Source organism: Heterocephalus glaber, unplaced genomic scaffold (assembly GCF_053883595.1).
Source record: "Heterocephalus glaber isolate CG9 unplaced genomic scaffold, H.glaber_assembly_v1.0 deba00000943, whole genome shotgun sequence".
NCBI lineage: Eukaryota > Metazoa > Chordata > Mammalia > Rodentia > Bathyergidae > Heterocephalus > Heterocephalus glaber.
In genome coordinates this window covers 7,829,680-7,849,358 of record NW_028258175.1, presented here as the reverse complement: position 1 = coordinate 7,849,358, position 19,679 = coordinate 7,829,680, and the positions used below count along the sequence as shown (strand labels likewise).

At 36.3% G+C, this 19,679-nt stretch overlaps 1 protein-coding gene across 9 annotated transcripts in view; it reads left to right on the top strand.

Annotated features, from left to right (window-relative positions):
- The window catches only part of Rexo5 (RNA exonuclease 5), a 67,257-nt gene that overhangs the window by 772 nt on the left and 46,806 nt on the right, over positions 1–19,679 (top strand). For 7 of the 9 annotated variants that reach the window (XR_015450389.1, XR_015450388.1, XM_087208885.1 and 4 more), the window contains exons 3-13: positions 4,262–4,374; positions 5,717–5,843; positions 7,011–7,104; positions 10,020–10,163; positions 11,877–11,965; positions 12,992–13,107; positions 14,406–14,544; positions 14,694–14,788; positions 15,692–15,794; positions 18,546–18,646; positions 19,242–19,362. Coding sequence is in view for 7 of the 9 variants with exons in the window: in XM_087208885.1 (XP_087065011.1) it covers positions 4,262–4,374; positions 5,717–5,843; positions 7,011–7,104; positions 10,020–10,163; positions 11,877–11,965; positions 12,992–13,107; positions 14,406–14,544; positions 14,694–14,788; positions 15,692–15,794; positions 18,546–18,646; positions 19,242–19,362 (1,242 nt within the window). In the remaining 2 variants the exon portion in view is untranslated. The remainder of the gene's footprint in view (positions 1–4,261; positions 4,375–5,716; positions 5,844–7,010; positions 7,105–10,019; positions 10,164–11,876; positions 11,966–12,991; positions 13,108–14,405; positions 14,545–14,693; positions 14,789–15,691; positions 15,795–18,545; positions 18,647–19,241; positions 19,363–19,679) is intronic. The other 2 variants (XM_087208888.1, XM_087208887.1) reach the window with 2 other exon arrangements.

Sequence of the window (19,679 nt, the reverse complement as noted above, 5' to 3'; positions counted from 1 at the left end):
TTCATCAGATTTTTGTCTGCCTTGTACCCAGGGCACTGACCTAGGCACTTGGGCGACATCAAGAATCAGTGTCAGATCAGTGCCCTAGTAAGGCTTCTGCTCTTATTGAATAGACAGAAGATAAACAATAGGTATGATAAATAAGTTTATATGGCATGTTAGACCGGAATTAGTGCTATGAAAGGATTTTTATTAAAATGAGATTGCAATTGTTTAGCTATCAGTGAACAAAAAAATGAAAGTTAACATGCTAAAAAATTTTAAAGAGATTTGCTCTCTCACTTTTTAATTTTGAAACAACCTCACACTTGATAGTAAAGTTGCAAAGAGTATGGAATGTCCCCTGCCCCCAACCGGCGCTTGAAGGTACATAGTTGCTGACACAATACTTTCTCCACTTTTCTCCCTTTCCCCAGATATTTTTGTGTATTTATTACAAATAGACCTACATAATCACAATGCAATCATCAAACCCAGGAAATTAACATAGATGTATTGCTGCCATGTAATCCTCAGGTCCTATGGAAGATTTTCTAGTTGCTTAATTCTTTTTAGCGGTACAATCCAGTCTAGAATCATGTTAAATTTAGTTGTCATGCCTTCTTCAATCCAAACGGTTCCTTAGTCTTCACATTCAGCACCTTAACTGCTTTTGAAGAATTTTGGACCAGTTACTTTGTAGACTGTCGCTCAAGTTAAGTTGTTTCTTCTTTGAGTAGATTAGGGCTATACATCTTTGGCAGGAATATCACAGGAGTGATACTCTGTTCTTCTGCAGATTATACATGATTTTGATTAATCTCATAGGTGATGTAAACCTTGATTATTTAGTGGTTACTGAACTATAAAGTTCTTTCTCTTTGTGATTTTGTAGAAGGTTCTTTATTACATTTGAAATTTATCAGTATGAAATGATGAATAACCATTTTGTTGAATAGGTTATCATCTGTTACTACATTGATCTAAATATCCAAGATTTAGTCATTAACTAGGTTCTTGATTCCTTTATTCTTTTTTCTTTTCTTGGTACCAGGGATCAAACTTGGGACCTTGTGCTTGCGAGGCAGGTGGTGGAACCACTGAGCTGAATCCCCGGCACTCCTTTATTCTTTGTGCATTTCATTACTTTGTGTGCTCTCTGCTTCAGCTCTAGAATACCTGGTTCATTCTAATGGAGAATGACATTTAGAAACTCAAAATATAGGTTGTAGATATCCTCATTGCTGATAGGATGTCAGTACCTCCAAAAGATTGAGCTAAGGGATATGTATTTATGTACAAATATATAGAAATAAACATTTTTACATTTAAATATTTTCCTGTATCCATGCATACTGAAAATTTCCTATTACCGTCTACTTCCAATTTAATACAGGGTTCATTCTAGTTTTATTTTTCATATTTTTTTCTAATAGAAATCTGATTCCCATTATCTTTAATATATTTGATCAACACACACATCACTGTCACCTCCACCCATCTCCACATCCTTACCCTGCTTGAGATCCATCACCTTGCACCAGGTCACCTTTTGTCATGCCCTCATCGCTCTTGTGACAGGGTGCTATCATTGTCCTTCTCACATGTACAGCAACAGGCACTACTGTCCCTCAACATTGATTTTTTTCTTTTTTTTTTTTGTCCCAGGGATCGAACCCAGGACCTTGCACTTTTGAGGCAGGCGGCAGCACCACTGAGCTAAATCCCTGGCCTGTCCCTCAACATTGATATACTCCATACTGTAAACAGTATTGGACATCTGATGCCAGGCCTCATTACTTTCCCCTTCCCCTTCATGGATGGACTGCTGACATTGCTCAGTCTTTGGTACCTCACACTGGGGTACCTTGCTAGGAGGATATCCTGGGCTTCTATTCCTAGTCCTTGACTGCCTCCCTTACAAGGCACCCTTCATTCCCTACTCAGACTTGGCATTCCATGATTGGCAATCATGGTTATTCACTACCATATAGACCCCTGTCTTGCTCAGTCCCACCTTATTGATCTCAATACACTTAGGGTTGGTAAAAATCACTGAAACTAAATTCAAGAGTTAGTATTTACCAAAATATAAAGTGTATGTGCTCATTTTGCCTGGGAATTTATCCTGACAAAGTGATTAGATGCGTATATAAGAATTGCTGTAAAGGGAATTCATCATAATATTTGTAATTTTTAAAAAGTCATCAATAGGGATTTCCTTCAGATTAATTATAAATTTTTTGGTAATTTTTAAATTATTGAAGTATTAAAATTAATGTTACAGTTAACTGATATGGAAAGGTATTACAGATTAAATTGGAGATAGGGAGTTGGATACAAAATAGAATAGATGGTAAAATCGTTTGGGAGCAGTATAGTGTAGAGAAGAAAAGATCTTGGGCTTTGGAGTCTGCATCATTTTAATTGCATGTTCTGACACTTTTTTTGGAGGGGAGAGATTGAGTTTAGGGAATATTGAACTACATCCCCACCCCCTTCTGAGACAGGGTCTCACTTATTTTCCTAGGCTAGGCTTGAACTTGTAGTTCTTCTGCTTCAGTCTCCTGAGTATCTAGGATTACAAGTGTCTACTACCCCTACCCCTGGTCCTGTTTATCCATTTCTTTATTGTGGATAGTAGTACTATTAATTTTAAAAGAATTGTGAAGTTAAATGACTTAATACATGTAAAATGCTCCAACTTACGTCTGTGTAGAAGTAAATGCTCAACATTAGCTTAGGCCATGGGGAGAAATAAGCAATAATAATATCTGATGCCTATTAAATACTTATGGTATGTCAGGAAATAGCTTAATACATTAGCACTAGGACTATCTCTGGTCTTTCCAGTAATCTCATGATTATTCTAATTATTCTATAGATGAAAATAATTACTCTATAGATGAAAAAACTTGAGTTTTAAAAAGGTTAAAGCAAAAAAAAAAGGTTAAGGCTCTTGTCCAAGAAGATATTTGAACTCGGGTAATGTGATTCCAGGGCTTTAGCCCTATATTCTTTACCCCTATACTCTGCTATTTCCCAGACAAAAATAAAAGTGTTGGGGCCGGGGATTTAGCTCAATGGCACCGCACTTGCCTGGCAAGCTTTAATTATCTCTGAGTTGTACAGGTGGCTTTTATATTTGTCTATTACTCTGTGTATCTGTTATCTATTTTATCTTTGTTACCTGAGTCTTTTATAACAAGCATGAACAAATTTAATAACCAGATATAAGCACAAAGTTGCCCTTCCACTTTTAAAAATTTGAGTCATGCTGAGCCCAGACTGACCCTGAAGTCAAGATCTTCCTGCCTTAGCCTCTTGAGTGCTAGGATTATAGCTAGTACAAAGCTTTTTTAAGGAGATGGGGATCTTCACTGCCTGTTGCCATGGGAAAAATTCTGACTCTTCATTTTAGATTATGTTGATCTATGATCTGGTTCCTTCATTCCTACCCTCACTGCCACTATTCTGCAACTTTCAGTCTTGACTCCAGCGCTTCAGCCAAACCATACTACATGTTTGGACACAATGTTCCCTTCATTCTGGCAGACTTATTATTTTCAAGGCTCAGCTCCAGTGTTTTCCTCTCAGCAAAGTCATCACCCAAACTCTCCAACCCTCAAGGCAGATAGCCTGTTTGTATACATACATTTGTAATAGAACATACCCAAACTCTATTGGAATTATTGTCACATTTTTTTTCTTCTAGTGGAATAATCCTTCACACCATGAATCATTTTATTCATCCTACCATTACTAGCACATAACCAAATATAATTTAGGTTCTATATCAATGTTTATTAAATAGTCTATTAATAACATTGTACCACAGGTTGTCTTAGTTTAGGCCTTTTTTTGTGATGGTGGTACTTCGAACTGAACCCATGACCTCACTGATCCACTCCCCACCTTTTTTCCTTTTTTGAGACAGTTGCTCAGATGAGGTTCAAAACTTGTGATTCTCTTGCCTCAGCCTCCCCGAGTGCTGGGATTACAGACATATGCCACCATGCCTGGCTGGTCAAGTTATTGTTTTAGACCTTGGTTTTTGTTTTTGTTTTTTTTGGTACCGGGGATTGACCTTGGATCCTTGAGTTTGCAGGGCAGGCGATGGAACCACTGAGCTAAATCCCCGGCCCTAGACCTTGGTTTTTAATTAATTAGAACCTTCTTATGTTTGTATATATGTTAAAACAATCAAACTAGAATAATAACTTGCTTTGCCTTGTTACCATTATTGATTATGTAGTTTGCTCTGCCCCAATTTATTTTGCAGAAAGCTCGCTTATCTGCCATTTTATTTGCTTGTAATTGTCAAGTAACCCCTGGCCAACTGTGTGAATTGCTGAAGTATGCAGTTCTGGGCAGATCCATTGTGCCTAGACCCAGGTATGAGATGAACTTAAACAGTATGTATAGAAAAAGTTTCAACTTGGTGTTTGGAGGGCTATATATGGCTTACTAATTAAATCTGTTTGCCATGTAGCATGTCCTAAATTTTAAAAAGTCATGGCTACGGGCAAATCGCTTTTGGGTCCCCCTTCTGTCTCTTAGGCAGAAGCTTTCTTTCAATAAACTCTTCCTACTCTTTAAAAAAAAAAAAGTCATGGCTATCACCAATTAAATTTGGGAATATCTTTATAGAAATCCACATTTTTGATTTCTTCAAAAAACTCAAAAGATTTGGCAACTCACTTTATATTCTCCTCTTGGAAACAATTTGTCAAAGCTGAGTGGTTTTCCCTTTAGATAGGGCATGCCAGTGTCCTACCTGTCTTCACTTATTAACAGTATTTGTCTGGTCACTGTAGATATTTTAGTTTCTTTCCCATGGTATAGACCAGTTGAAACAATAAGATATGTTAATAATTTCAATCAGTTTTTTTCTTCCCTGGTGTAGACTCAGTGTCTTTCCCCTGGTATATACCCAGTTGAAATAATATGATGTTATGTTAACAATTCCAGTCGATCTTTTTCTTCCTTTTACAGATGAGGAGCTAAGAGAGAATTTTACTGTCTTAATATTATCAATGCCATTATAGAATGTCTTTTTTTGTTTTTGTTTTTGTTTTGTTTTTGTACTGGGTATTGAACCCTAAGCCTTCGCTCTAAGCTACATCCCAAGCCCTTATTTTATTTTGGGCTTGAACATGTGATCCTTCTGTATTGCCTCCCAGAGTCCTGGGATCACAGGCATGCACTACCAAACCCATTTGAAAATTACTTTTTGTATGTACCAATAAAGATAGTTTCAAATGCTCACATTTCCTTGGAGGAGATTGTTATGAATTGGCTAGATAACTCAAGAGCAATCTTTCTTATCAACAAATACTGCTATCAATCTGTCAGTTTATCTACAGTTGAAGCCAGCTGTTTGATTACCTGGTTTAGGAAGGGCTACAGAGTAATTTGGGCTCTTAGGGGTAAAGTCTTAAGAGTGGTAAAGTGAACTTAGTAAAGTGAGCTTAGTGCTGATTTAAAACATTTTAGTAGGACAGAGGATTTAAATGCATGTATTTCACCTAGTATTTTATTTGATTTGAATGCAGTAAATATATATCTTAAGAGATTTTTATTTGAATTCTCTGCAGTAATGACTGTCTTCCAGTTCTAGGCAGAGTAAGTGATGATGAGACATTTAATTAGCTGTCCTTTTTATACTTCTCTTGTGAATGCCTGTAACTGACTTGAGGGCTTTACTCTTAGCTCTGTTGATTTGATTTTTCAACAGTTGGTGCCAGATTTTTCACCAAAACCACCCGAACAATGTAGTGGTTTTTATTCTTCAAGGGATGAGTCAGTTGCATTTCTACAAGTTCTATTTGGAGTTCGAATTTCTCCGGAAGATATTCAGACATGTAAGTTTGATTTTTCAATAGTTGGTGTCAGATTTTGCCCCAAAACCACCCAAACAATGTGGTGGTTTTTATTCTACAAGGGATGAGTCAGTTGCATTTCTACAAGTTCTATTTGGAGTTCGAATTACTCTGGAAGACATTCAGACATGTAAGTTAAGAAAACTGTATTAGGGTCCTATCCTGAGACTAGTGCATGTATCTCAGAATATGCTCCATGGCAACCTAGCTGAACCCAGTAACAAAGGATATAGAAAACAAAAGAAATAGAGACATCACATGCTGAAATTAGATTTGTCTTTGGTAATCTAGGCAAAACACTTATTCCCAAATTGTAATCTAGTTCCTGGGTTGATATTACCCTGTTTTATTTGAAGTATGGTATTTTTAGACATTGTAAAATTTACATAAAATCTGTGTTTGTCTACCTCTTTTTTAAAAAGAAATCCTAAGATCAGACATTCTCAGAACATTATCTGGAGCTGAACATCATTTGTAATCTTGAGAAGAGGCATGTCATCTCCATGTTCCCATAGCCTCCTCCATTCCCTAGTGCCCTGTGTTATCCATTTACTCTTAAAGGAATTTGAGATGATGGGCCCTAATTTAATCTCCCTTAGTTTTCATTTTCTTTACTGCTTTCATTTATTGAGCACCTTCTGTATGCCATTCCCAATATTAATCATGCTATGTACATCACCTTATCAATAAGAGAGATGGTTTTTAAATCCCATTTCATGCATAAGAAACGTAAGTTATACCTAGTAAATGCTAGAGTTAGAAGTTAAGCCCAGGTGAGTCTGAGGCTGGAGCTTTCCAGCTCTTTTCCCTGCTATATCTTCTGTCCTGATTACTTGGCGTGCTATACAATGAAAAAGTAGATATGAAATGATTTTTAAAATATAAGGAACTTTCTTTAAGTTATACATTTCTGTAATATTTATCCTTTTTGCAATACATAATGAGAGAAACCAAAAAAAATTTCCAGGGGGTAATGGTGGTAGTAAATGTGGCTTCATTTACCTCATTTTTTCACATTAAGGAAACAGTTCTTATTTTATAATGCAGACAGTTAAGGTCTAGACCTTTGATACAATGAGCTAACAAGTCCAGACTTTTCAGTACTTTGTTTTCAAGCATTTTTGAAAGACTCTATTAATATATTTTCAGAAATTCTGCTTGCCTCCTCAATCATCTAATTTTCTAGCTGATATCATTGGCCTGCAAAAGAAAACAACTGGAGATCTGCCCAAGACCAGTAAAGGTAAGACTGACTAGTTTGATGCTTTGCCCATTGATTTTATAGATAAGGTCATTATCAGGTTTGTAAGTCAAGTTTCTTTATTGTAAGCAACAGAGTTCAGTTCTGACTGACATAAGCAGAAAAGCAATTTTTTTAAAAAGGAATAATTGGCAGGTACCCAGAGAAGTTAGCAGGAACCATAGGCAGAGTTCGTGTCTCAGAAACCATCTGGTAGCTGGGTGTAGTGGTGCACACCTGTAATCTCAGCATCTTTTGCAGTCCAATCTTGTCTCAGCAGCATCTTTTAATTTCCCACTTTTCCATTATTTCCCTCTCCTTCCAACAGATGCCCGTATTTGACCTGTAGCTGTGTTCGGTTTAATGTGTACTATGTTTATCTTTTTATTTTATCTTTGAGTAAATAACTGTATCTTTGAGTAAATAAAATAATTATTTTAGGTTCTAATAAAGATCTTGAGCTGTGAAAGACAAGGAAAAAGCAATTTGACATGACTGAAGAATATAGCTTGTTGGGGATGCAGAGGTGAACAGGAGGAGGTAGTGGTGAGAGTTGAGGCTGGAGAGGCAAATTAAGACCACGTCCTACAGGTTTTGAATGCAGAGCATAAGGACTGAATTTTTTTTTCCCATTAACTTTATTGGTACATTTTAGGTACACAATACAGTTACATTCATCATTGAGATCTTGTACTTTTACATGATGTATCTTGGTTCTTATTTTTTCCCCATTCCCCTGCCCTCCCTTCACCACCTCCACCCTTCCCTATTTACAAAGACTTTGTTTCCATTTTTTCCTTTTCTCATATTTTTTCTTTTCCCTTCCTTCCCTTCCCCTACCCCTCCCACTTCCCCTGCTCCTTTAGACCTTTTCTTCCTATTTCACACTATCAATTATACATTTTGGTCCTTATTTACACTTCAGTTTTTCACACCAGAGAAACTATTCGGTATTTACCCATGTGTGTCCTATTTATTTCACTTAAGAGTATGGCCTCAATGTGCATCCACTTAACTATAAATGTCTCTAGTTTCTCGTTCTTTATGGCTGAGTAGTACTCCATTTTATTAAAAAATTACACCTTCTTTATCCAGAAGGACTTTGAATTTTATTCTGTAGGCATTTAGGAGCCAGAGAGGCTATGGCAATTTTTTTTTTTTTTATTGTCTTAAGGACTTTGCTTCATCTTCCATTCTAAATATCAAAATCCCCAAGGCATAGTCCATGACTTTCTGATCTTCCTTTGGAGTCTTCATCTGTTTTTCCCAATTTCACCTTCTGCAAATGATGTCTAAATCTGATGTCGCAGGTTGCAGGTCTGTATTTTCAATTGCCTTTGCACATTATTGCTTAGACATTCCACTGTCCCCTTATCCTTGGCATAGCTAAAAACATTTTTTTCATTCCCAAATAATGGGCTCCCTTCTGTAGATCCCTTCTGTTAGTATATTTTTCTTTAAGATGCTAGTCTTGAATTTTAGTATTATTTTTTTTTTGTCTTTCTATCCTCAGTCTCATTCCCTTTGTTTCTCTAAGTCTCTATTCAGAAGCCACTTTGTCAGAGACCTTCCATGATATGTAAATATAGGACAGTAACCTGTTTCCTGCTCCAGCAATCCCTATTCTCCTTTTCCTCCATGACTTTTCTTCGTAGCTCTTATATCCATCTACTATATTAAATATTTATTTACTATCTATCTTCTCACACAGAATTTAAGTTCCATAGGACATTTTGTTGGTTTTATTAGGGAATCCCTAGTGGCTAGAGCATTGCCAAGCGTATAATAAGCATGTAAATTGTTTTTAACTGAATTGTTTTGTCACCACACTGTACCAGTTTTTCTTGTAAATATTTCTCTTCATATATCCCTTTTCCTTCTTTCCTTCCCCATCTTTTTTTTTTTTGGTACCGGGGATTGAGCTCGAGTCCTTGCACTTGTGTAGCAGGCAGCGAAACCACTGAACTAAATCCCTGGCCTCCTTCCACCATCTTAACCCAGACTCTAGTCATAATTCTTTTGCAAAGAAAATTTGAGGCTGATCTTTCTTAAAATACTCTTTCTTACGTCACTTTCCCCCTCAGGAACTTTCTCTTGCTCCCCATCTTGTATTGAATGATGGACTAAAGTTCAGACTCTTGAACCTGGCACACGTGCTGGTCTATAATTTATTTTTGTCTTTCTCTCTCATCCCTTTTTTCCTCATTCCATCTGAGATCTCTTTTTCTTTTTCTACTCACTCCCAAGCCTTCCCACTGACCTATATCTCCAGCCCTTTTTATTTTTTATTTTGAGACAGGGTTTTTCTTAAGTTGCCCAGGCTGGGCTCAAACTTGCAGTCTTCCTGCCTTAGGATTTCAGAGTCCTGGGATCATAGGTGTGCAGCAGCAGACCAGCTTATTTTCTAGTTAAAATTCTGGACGCAGGCAATATGATCAGTGCAGCTAATTCCATTGTTCCATCTTGACAAGGAATAGCAAGTCATTATTCATCCTATAGGTGAGTCCCTTTTGAGCTAGGTCCACACCCTTAATCCAAACACTGTTGGTGACTGGTTAAGAGACAGGCTGCTTGACTAGATTATTAGGAATGGAATAGATTTAGTTAAAATGGGTTGTTGGGAATGGACAGGAACTATAAGGGACAAGTTTAACTCACCAGCTATCTAAATTCTGCCTTTTCCTCAAGATTCAGCTAATCTTACTTTCTTAAAATATCTCTCACCACTCCAACCTGAAATATATTCTTCCCTCTTTCTCTTTTATAGCCTTTATTATTACAACCCATTTGGGATTTATTTTCTTTGTGTTCTTAAAACTATATTAGATTGCAGGACCCCACACAACATTAGGAGCTATGTTTTCTGAAATTCTTACATATACATTCTAAGATATATTCAATTGTCTTTCTTGTTATAGGATCTTTACCTTCTTCTAGTTCAAAAGCCAACATCAACCTGCATAATGACTCCATTATTCAAAAGCATGGCTCTAAAAAAGTAGGCCTGAGCTGCTGCCTTCTAACAATGGAGGAAATGAAAACATTTCACTTTCCATTACAAGGTTGGTTTAGACTTAATCTAATGCTGCTAACAATGTAAGAATCTTTAACTGTTTATTTAAATATTGTTGAAAGTTCATTGTTCTGGCTGCTTTCCTAATGGTTATTCAGCTTTCAACAAAGAGTTTTATTGAGATCTAATATTTCATGTAACTCACTCATTTAAAGTATACCATTCAGTATTTTTTAGTATGTTCAGAGAGTTGTATAGCCATTATTACAGTCAATTTTAGAACAGTTTGATCACCCCAAAAGAAATACTGTATTGTCATTTCCCTATAGTTCCTTTAGCCTTAAGCAACCATTAGTCTACTTTCTATAAATTTATCTATTCTGGATATTTTATATAAATGGAATCATGAAATATAGGATCTTTTAACCCTGGCTTCTTGCCGGGCATGGTAGTGCATGCCTGTAATCCCAGACCCTGTCTCAAAATAAAATTACAAAAGAGGGCTGGGGATGTAGCTCAGTGTGAATGCCCTGGGTTCAGCCTCTATTATTGGGGAAAAGAGAAGGTGCTTAGAAAATACTTTAACAATGTTAGTAATTTTATTTGTTTTTAATGCCACTAATAGTACAGATAGGGTGAGTAGCAAATACAGTATCTCCCAGATTTGGAGGTGCCTTTCATTTCTGGACTATACCATAGTTTGATTCTTTTAATTGGAGTCGGTTGGAAATTCTAAGGTACCTGGTGAGAGAAACTGGCCAAAAGTTTTCATATTCCCCTTTATTTCTTGTCAAACAATATTTTTATGTTAGCTTTACTGCTTCAGCTTCAGCTTTTGTCTGGAGGTAGAAATCTTCTGTGATTCAAATATTTTGGGTCATAGTGTTAAATAGTCTATTTACTTAGGGCAGTGGTGGCAAGCCTATGGCACGTATGCTGCAGCAGGCTGTTGGTTATCATTGAAAGCTCTACAGTTTTACTTAAGGTATACAATGGAAGAAGTACCCTAAGCCTGTAGTTGAGCCATAATAGGGAATTTTTAGTTTATGATTCCAGAAAATGAACATAAATTTCTTAATGGAGATTCCAGAGAAATCTCAAGGGTGGAGTTACATGGAGGGGTGTGCATAGTGAACGTTACGCCCACTGTTTGCCCGTTCTACAATTCTTTTAGATGTCTACTATGGTAGAATTATTTTCTCTTGCTTTATTTAGGAAAGAAAAATGCCACATGTAGTCATTTATATACTTTATTCATTCTCTTGGTTCCTAGATGGAAAGAATCCATTGACTTTGGATTTAGACAAAATTTTGTTGTTATTTCTCTTCTGATAAGGAGAAAAAGTTATCACTTGGTAATTGCCCGGAAGTCCAGGCTCCACAATGCCTTCTAACAGGAGGCCCATATTATTCTTTCTTTTTATTTTATTTTATTTTATTTTGAGACAGGATCTCACTGTGTAGTTCAGGTTAGCCCTGAACTCACTATGTAACCCAGCCTGATGTTGAACTCATGATGATCCTCTTGCCTCAGCCTCCCTCAGTGCTGGGATTACAGGTGTGCACCACCACACTTGGCTTCTCAGAGTACAAAAATGGGTAGATGGAGAAAAACTTAAGGACAAAGATTTCCTCTTGTTAAGTTTTTGAAGTAAGTAACAGACAAGATAACAAATACGGTATTTCATTTTCTCTGGATGAATCTAAGACTGATATTTACCATCTCTGGTTCTAAAGGTAAACATTTTATTTTTCCTCCTAGGTTCTCCTGACTGTGAAAACTTTATACCTACCAAATGTAATGGTTCTATAACAGACAACAGCCCTCTGTTTGGACTTGCTTGTGAAATGGTAAGAGACACTCGATTTTTCAGCTGGAATGTTGCAAACTGGGATTTAATGGAAGTTGGTTCTTGAGTCTAATGAACCAATGCATTCAGTTTCAGTGTTGAGTTTCAATAGCTGAAAGTAGACTCTTTTATTCACATTTTAGACAATTTGGATCTATGTTCTAGAAGAAGAATAAGCATATACATTTTCTAACTAGCTGCTGTGTTTAATCAAGTCTTTACACAATACTAAAAGTTTACTCTTGTCTTTTGACCAAGTATGTAGTTACTCTTGCCATGAAGACTGCCTTAATTATCATTGGTTTGCCTTAGTTTTAGGTGAAAATCAGAAGCAGGATTTCTCTGCTTTACCACTACTTGTGTTTTACTTTGCCAAAATTTATCAAATCATCTTTTAAAGGCAATGTATCCTCTCTCAGTATTCAACAATCAGTTCCTTAATTCTTAATAGATTGGCTAAAAGCTAAAGTTTTCAAGTCTGACGTATCAGGCTGTGGTTGTTGGACAAGTCCCCTTCTCTCTCTCATTCTTAGCTTCTTTTTCTATGAATTTGAGGTTAATAATAAAGGCTACCCCATAAGATTATAGGAGTATGTTTAATAAAAGTTATCTATTGCCAGGGATTTAGCTCTGGTTCTGCCACCTGCCTCACAAGCGCAAGGTCCTGAGTTCGATCCCCAGTACCAAAAAAAAAATTGTCAAAAGTAATCTATTACTGGTACTTACCATAATACTGGATATAATACACACTCTATATATAGTAGATAAAATTATGATTGATATTTTTTCCATTCATCTTCCTTGAGGCTGTCCTTTCCTATAGTTGATCCGTGTTGCTTCCCTTAAGTGTAATAGTGAGCAGGCTAGAATATTTCATTCATACTAGATCCTATAGGAAGCAAATGTCTTTGCCATTGCTCCAGTGAGTTTGGTAGTTGAGCATAGGTGACAGATGACTTAGTGTGGATAATCAGAGGAAGTGGTAGCTTTCACAGTTCAGCACGCTGACTGTATCCTGGTCTTTCAGTGCCTCACATCCAAGGGGAGAGAACTAACACGCATCTCACTGGTAGCTGAAGGGGGCTGCTGTATTATGGATGAACTGGTCAAACCTGATATCAGGATTGTGGACTACCACACCAGGTATTTTTCATCTCACCTGCAGCTCTTCCTAGAGCTATCAGAAGTATCAGGGAATAAGACTTAACAGGAAAAGCCCACAGCTTCTGCTTACTTGGGTTTTACCTACTTATATATTATCAAAGAAAAGGCTGGGGCAACACCTTGTTATATCTTAATACTGCAATTGTACAATGTTGGTGTATAGTTTTTGTTTCCTAATCTTGTGATATTAAGTCAGCAGAATATTATCTTCCTTGTCATAGAATCCTCCATTTGTATTCATTATCTAGCAACTGCCAAACAGTTGGAAGGAAATTTGCTTTCTGATAACACCTCATCTGAAAATCTGTAGGCTGTTACTTGACATTCAAATGACCTGAGTGCTTAATCTGCATTGACATCAAAAAACAAATGAAACTAATTTTTTCCATAATGGAAATTTAAAGCTCTAAATTTTAGTCTGTTTTTCCAAAGATTAGCCTATAATTTTAAAATGTACACACAATGATATGCAATGAAAACATCATTGAAACATTACTGTTTCAATCCATTTAAGCTGTACCTATAGATTCATGCTTACACAGAGATCATGACAGCAGTATAGACTGTTCTATTAGCAGACTTGATAATTAGAGAATATTCTTAAACAGTAGTCATGTGTGGTAGAGATGTATGTACAAGCATGTTTGTCATACATAGTATTATACAAATATGGAAATATAAATATCTGAAGGTAGAGGATTAAAAAGTTATAACTATATAATAGAATATTCTGTAGCTATTTAAAAGGTTCCTTATGGTATATTAAAAGAGATCATGAGGTAAAGCAGCACATGTATTATGATTGCATTATTATAAAAATGAAATATATCCATCAACATATACACATCAAAAAATATGGAAGATGGGGTATAGTACCCCACACCTAACTAATTGGCAGGGTGGGGAGGGGTAGAGGAGGATTATCACAAGTTCAAGTCCAGTCTGGACAATTTAGCCAGACTCTGTTTCAAAATAAAAGAAAAAAAGAACTGGGGATGTGGCTCAGTTGGGGACCACTTGCTTGGTATGTGTGAGGTCCTGGGTTTAATCCACAGTATCACACACAAAAAAATAAATTAATTTTAAAAAGAAAGGGTATTTAATAGAATAAAACATGGTAATCTCTGGGTAATGGGATTATGACTAATTTTTAATTTCTTCTGCTTGTTTGTATTTTCTACACTGAGCATATATTATTATTTCTTTTCTTAAAGAACTTTCTAGGAAGAAAAACTTTGTAATATTATGGCCTGTCCATTTTCCTTTTTCATTGAAAGCTTTTCAGGAATCACAAAGACTATTTTTAACTCAGTGGCAACCAAACTCAAAGATGTACAGAGGCAATTAAGTGCACTGCTTCCACCTGATGCTGTGTTAGTCGGACACTCGCTAGACTTGGATCTCAGAGCATTGAAAGTGCGTATCTGATTTAGGACTTCACTTTTCTAGTACAAATGCAATTCTGTTTATTTCAAATCTAAAGCCTTGAACTCTTCTACCTTCAACTTAATTTGTTTTTTTCCTTTAGCATAAGATGCTACTCATTCTATTCTCTTTCTCCTCAGATGATACATCCATATCTTATTGATACCTCATTGCTTTATGTCAGAGAGCAGGGCAGAAGATTTAAGCTAAAATTCTTAGCCAAAGCTATTTTGGGGTAGGTTTATTTATATTATAATATTGTCCTGATAAATTGCATATAAGTTAGCCTGCAGTATCTAATGTAATACATATTGCAAACTTCAGGGTCTCTGCTCTCCCTGGTAGTTTGTAAACGTTATTCCTTTCATTTCTTGTGAAATGAAGAAATACGGGAATAGTAAAAGGGACTGATGAATAGAACCAGATAAGAAAGGATAGAAAAGTTACCCAAAATTTCAAAAATTATGGTTATATTGTTGAACACTTCGTTGTTTAAGAGCTCTGTGTTTACTAGTATGGAGACCTCAGCAAAATAATATTTAGAATAAAATAATTTCCTAGATATTGATGTGATATGGATTAGATTTAGATATTCCTGTAGACATAAATACATGTAAAGTTTTATGAAAACAACAGAGAAAGGACTTAAGTACATTTAGACACTTGTATTTGAATAGAAAATTCTGAAAGGTAACTTTTCAGCAGTTTTTATATCTAAGAAATGATGACCGAGAAGTGGGGTATAGACTTCCTGTTGCAATAGCCTTTTGTCCAGATTTATACTTGCTATTGACAAAACCACTCTTGATTATTCTGTATCTCCAGCACATCTCTTAGGGCCTGGCATTTAGCCAAAATAAAGGATTCTTGATTGTTGTGATGTGAATTTGATTATCACAGTCTTGAAACTTAATGTTTCCCTAGAACACTGGTTATCACAGTGTAGAAACTTTATGTTTAAATAGGCCATTTGACATGTTTGACAGAGCCTGTCATCAAAAATATTGCCAAGGGCCTGCGATTTAGCTCAGTGGTTCTGCTGCCTGCCTTGCAAGCACAAGGACCCAAGTTCAATCCCCAGCACCAAAAGAAAAAGAAAAATGTTGCCAAGTATGTCAGTTTCATCTTGACTTTCCAGGAAGGATATACAGCATCCAAACACGCTTCAGCATGATGCCACAGAAGATGCTAGAACGGCCCTTGAATTGGCTCAGTATTTCCTTAAGTATGGCCCAAAGAAGGTTAGTATTTTTGCCTGTAATATTATGGGACCATAGCCAGGGGTGGTGGCACACGTCTGTAATCCCAGGACTTGGGAGCTTGAGGTGGGAGGATTGCCAGGAGTTCAAGGCCAGCCTGGGCTACATAGTGAGTTTAAGGCCAGCTTGAATTGCAGAGTGAGACTCTGTCTCAAAAAAGCAAAAAACAAAAATCTATGGGATTAAAAAAAAAAAAAATCTATGGGATAGGAACAGACAATCACATATTATCATTTCCTGTTGTTACCTTTCTTTACAAAAATGAGAATGAGATTGAAGCCAAGTTTGCGTTTGGAAATAAAACCCATCTAAGTAGCCTAATATAGTTGAGTAGTCTCTGAAGTTGGGCTTATGTATTTTTAAATATAGACCCTTAAGTTTAGCTCTATCGTCTAGGTGATTTCTTTGAAAAACTTGTTTCTAAATCTGTAAAATGGGGATACAGTTTTATGGGATTTGGGTGGGGGTAAATGAGATACTCTGTGTAAAGCTCTTACCATAGTGCCTTAAATATATTAAGCACCACACTTACTATGTAGCTAATGCTAATAATTATTAAAACTCTACACAGATTTCTGCTCTTTTGTGGTTGGGGCCACATACCATTATTTCAGCAGCAGTTCAGTGGGTATAAACTAGAGTAACACATAAGGGAGACATTGATGAGAATGGAGTTTCTGAAAGATTTTCTTACAGTGCACGCTAACCTATTAGGTTGACCCACTGCATAATATGTTCCATCATATTATGAAGTAAATGGACTCTATTATGAAATAAATTACCCATATAGAATAATAACCAAAGCTAGAATACTGTTTCTTGTCATTGTGGTAGAAAGACATTCTACTACTACAATTCTGAGATCTTTTGAGCATGCAGATATAATAGTTGCCATATATCGAGCTCTTATTGAGCCTACTGTTTTAAAATGCTTCGTCGAAATTGTTATTTAATCCTCAGCAAACGATTTTATACCTGAGCATTCTAAGGTTTTGAAAAGTTAGATAATTTATCTGGGGACCTACTACTTATCAGATGGAGCCAAACTTCATTCAAGTCCAGGTTTGTCAGATTCCAAAGCATGTTTGTGCTCCACACCAGACTTAATCAAACTTTTTTTAAATAAAGGGCAGATAATATTGTAGGCTTTGCAGGCTATATTGCCTGTATTACAACTATTCAACTTGCTATTATAATGCAAAAGCAGCCATAGACTGTGTTAACAAATGGGTGCAGTTGTAAGCCAGTAAAACCTGATTTAGAAAAAGTATTTACTGGTTAGCTCCTCTCTAAACCGTCATAGGTTCTAAAAACTTTCTGGTCTCAAGACTTCTTTACTCTCAATGAGGTTATGTTTATGTGGATCACATCTATCAACATTTACCATAATTTGGAAATTAAATATGAGAATAATATTTTTAATACCTATTAATTTGTTTAAAATATCAAATAATAAACTCATGTTAATATAATTTATTTTTATGACTATGGAATAACATTTAAAAAAATCAGTGGCAAGAATATTGTTTTACATATTTTCCAAATTTCTTTAATGTTTAGCTTAATAGAAGACAAGTTGTTTTTTGTATCTGATTTTATATTCAGTCTGTTGAGTTGTGCATTTGGAGAAAAGAAGACCTCATTCTAAAAGGGTCTCTGGAACCCTCAAGTGTGCTCAGTCCATATTTTGAGACCATGTTATACTTGAATTACACTGAAAATTACATTTTACTTGGATAAAAAGTAAGGAAATCTGTTTAATCCCTGGTACCAAAAAAAAAAAGTAAGGAAATCTGAATTATACATGGACTTTAATTAATATTGATGTATCGATATTGGTACCAGGAATTGAACTCAGGGCCTCAAATTTGCCAGGCAGGTACTACACCACTGAGCTACATCCCCAGCCCAGGACTGCCAGTTTTGAGGTTGGCCTGTGCAACTTAGTGAGACTCTGTCTCAAAATAAAAAAGAGCTGGGAATGTAGCTCAGGCTCAGCGGTAGAGAAAGTGTAGTAGTATATGTGAGGCCTTGGGTCCAAATCCCTGGTTCAGAAAAAAATTTTTTTGAGGGCCAGGGATTTAGCTCAGTGGTTTTGCTGCCTGCTGTGCAAGCGCAAGGGCCGGAGTTCGATCCCCGGTACCAAAAAAAAAAAAATTTTTTTTTTGTATTTCATTTTCTGCATTACAACTCCCAAGTAGACACCCACTTCATGGAAGAAGAAACATCAATTAGAATAGATTTTTTTATGGTTCTTTATTAAACTAATGTCTTTTTTGATGTTACTATAAAAGCCATTGTTTTATTATTTCCAAAAATTGTATGTTTATAGAGAAGTACATTTTAGGTGACTGGGTATGGAATGATGAGCCAAAATTGCCGTCTCTTTTTACTCAGCCTTACTTGGCCCTTTCTCATATTCATGTAACTGTACCAGTAAGTAGCTGGTAAGAGGTTGCCATTCTTGGAAAAGCTGCCAGAAACCAGCTGGTAACTACTGAAGCCAGCCCAGGACGACTGCAATGGCAAAACGATGACCTAAAGAATCCAGAACGCCACTTGAGTGGATTTTGTTATTTCTTTTAATATCAAATGCTTTGCAAGAAGTTGGATGATTGGGCTGGGGATTTAGCTCAGTGGCACCACATCTGCCTCGCAAGCACAAGGTCCTGAGTTTGATCCCCGATACCAAAAAAAAAAGAAATTGGATGATTTTTACTTTATTTTTTCTAGATTGCAGAGCTCAATCTGGAGTCACTAGGTAGTCACCAAGAACTGCAAGCAGCAGGTCAAAAGCCAAGAAACACAACAGAAATTCCACACCCAAACACAAGGTGATGTTTTCCAGTTCTAAACAAGAGCAAAAACAAATGGAGAATCTGATTTCTAATTTTCTGAATCTAGTAGCTGGTCTAAAGTGGTATATTTTTCTAAAAAGTAAGAGACTAGAATATTTTGAACTAAATAACATTGGAGAAGATGGTAGACTTGTTGGTATTTTGGTTAGAAGAATTGATCTGCAGCCTTGATGTATTTTCCAAATTGGAAAAAACAAACAAACAAATAAAACACCAAACCAGGCTCAAAAAAGATTTGACTGCAGACCGTAACAAATATATCAGGTCCTTAGAATCTGGCTTAAACTTTGATAGAGAACTTTGGCCATATTTCTTGTTTATCTTTCCCCTCCTTGTTGGAGCAAGATTATCGAGTTTGGTTTTCTGCAATGAGAAAATGTTCTGTATCTGTGTTATCTAGTGTTGTAACTACTAATCACATGTGACTAGTGCCATTGAGGAACTGAATTTTTATTATAACTTAAATAACTACATGTTGCCAGTAGCTAGCATATTGAACAGTATAGTTACAGAAATAATTTCCAGGCTATGAAAAACTATTTTGACCTTGAGCTCTTCTGCTACTCTACAGTGTTTTAGAATGTGTGAACTTAGTGGGTCAGAAGCTCCTTTTTGTGGCACTGGAGAAAGGCGCTACTGAACTTTCTTCTTATGGAAACTGTGAAACTATTAAGTGCCTTTCAAATAAAGAGGTGAGTGACCTATTGTAGGTTTGTAGGTTGCATTCAGAACAGAAGAGAATGTAGTCCTTTGCATCCCATGCAAGTATCAAGCTTTTTTTCAACAGCATCTCTGGCTACAGTTAGTAAGTCTGGCTACTGTCTCAGCTTTAAGTCCCATTTAGTGCATAGGAGCAGAGCGGCCAGCTGCCAGAGTCTGCTTCCAGACCCCAGCAGGCCTGTGGCTTGGCCTTGCACACTACTTTAAATTTCTGTTCTGTTTCTGGTTTATGGAAATGTTTATTTTGGTTTTGAGACTAATTTATCCTTTTGGTTTTTTCTTTCCTTAT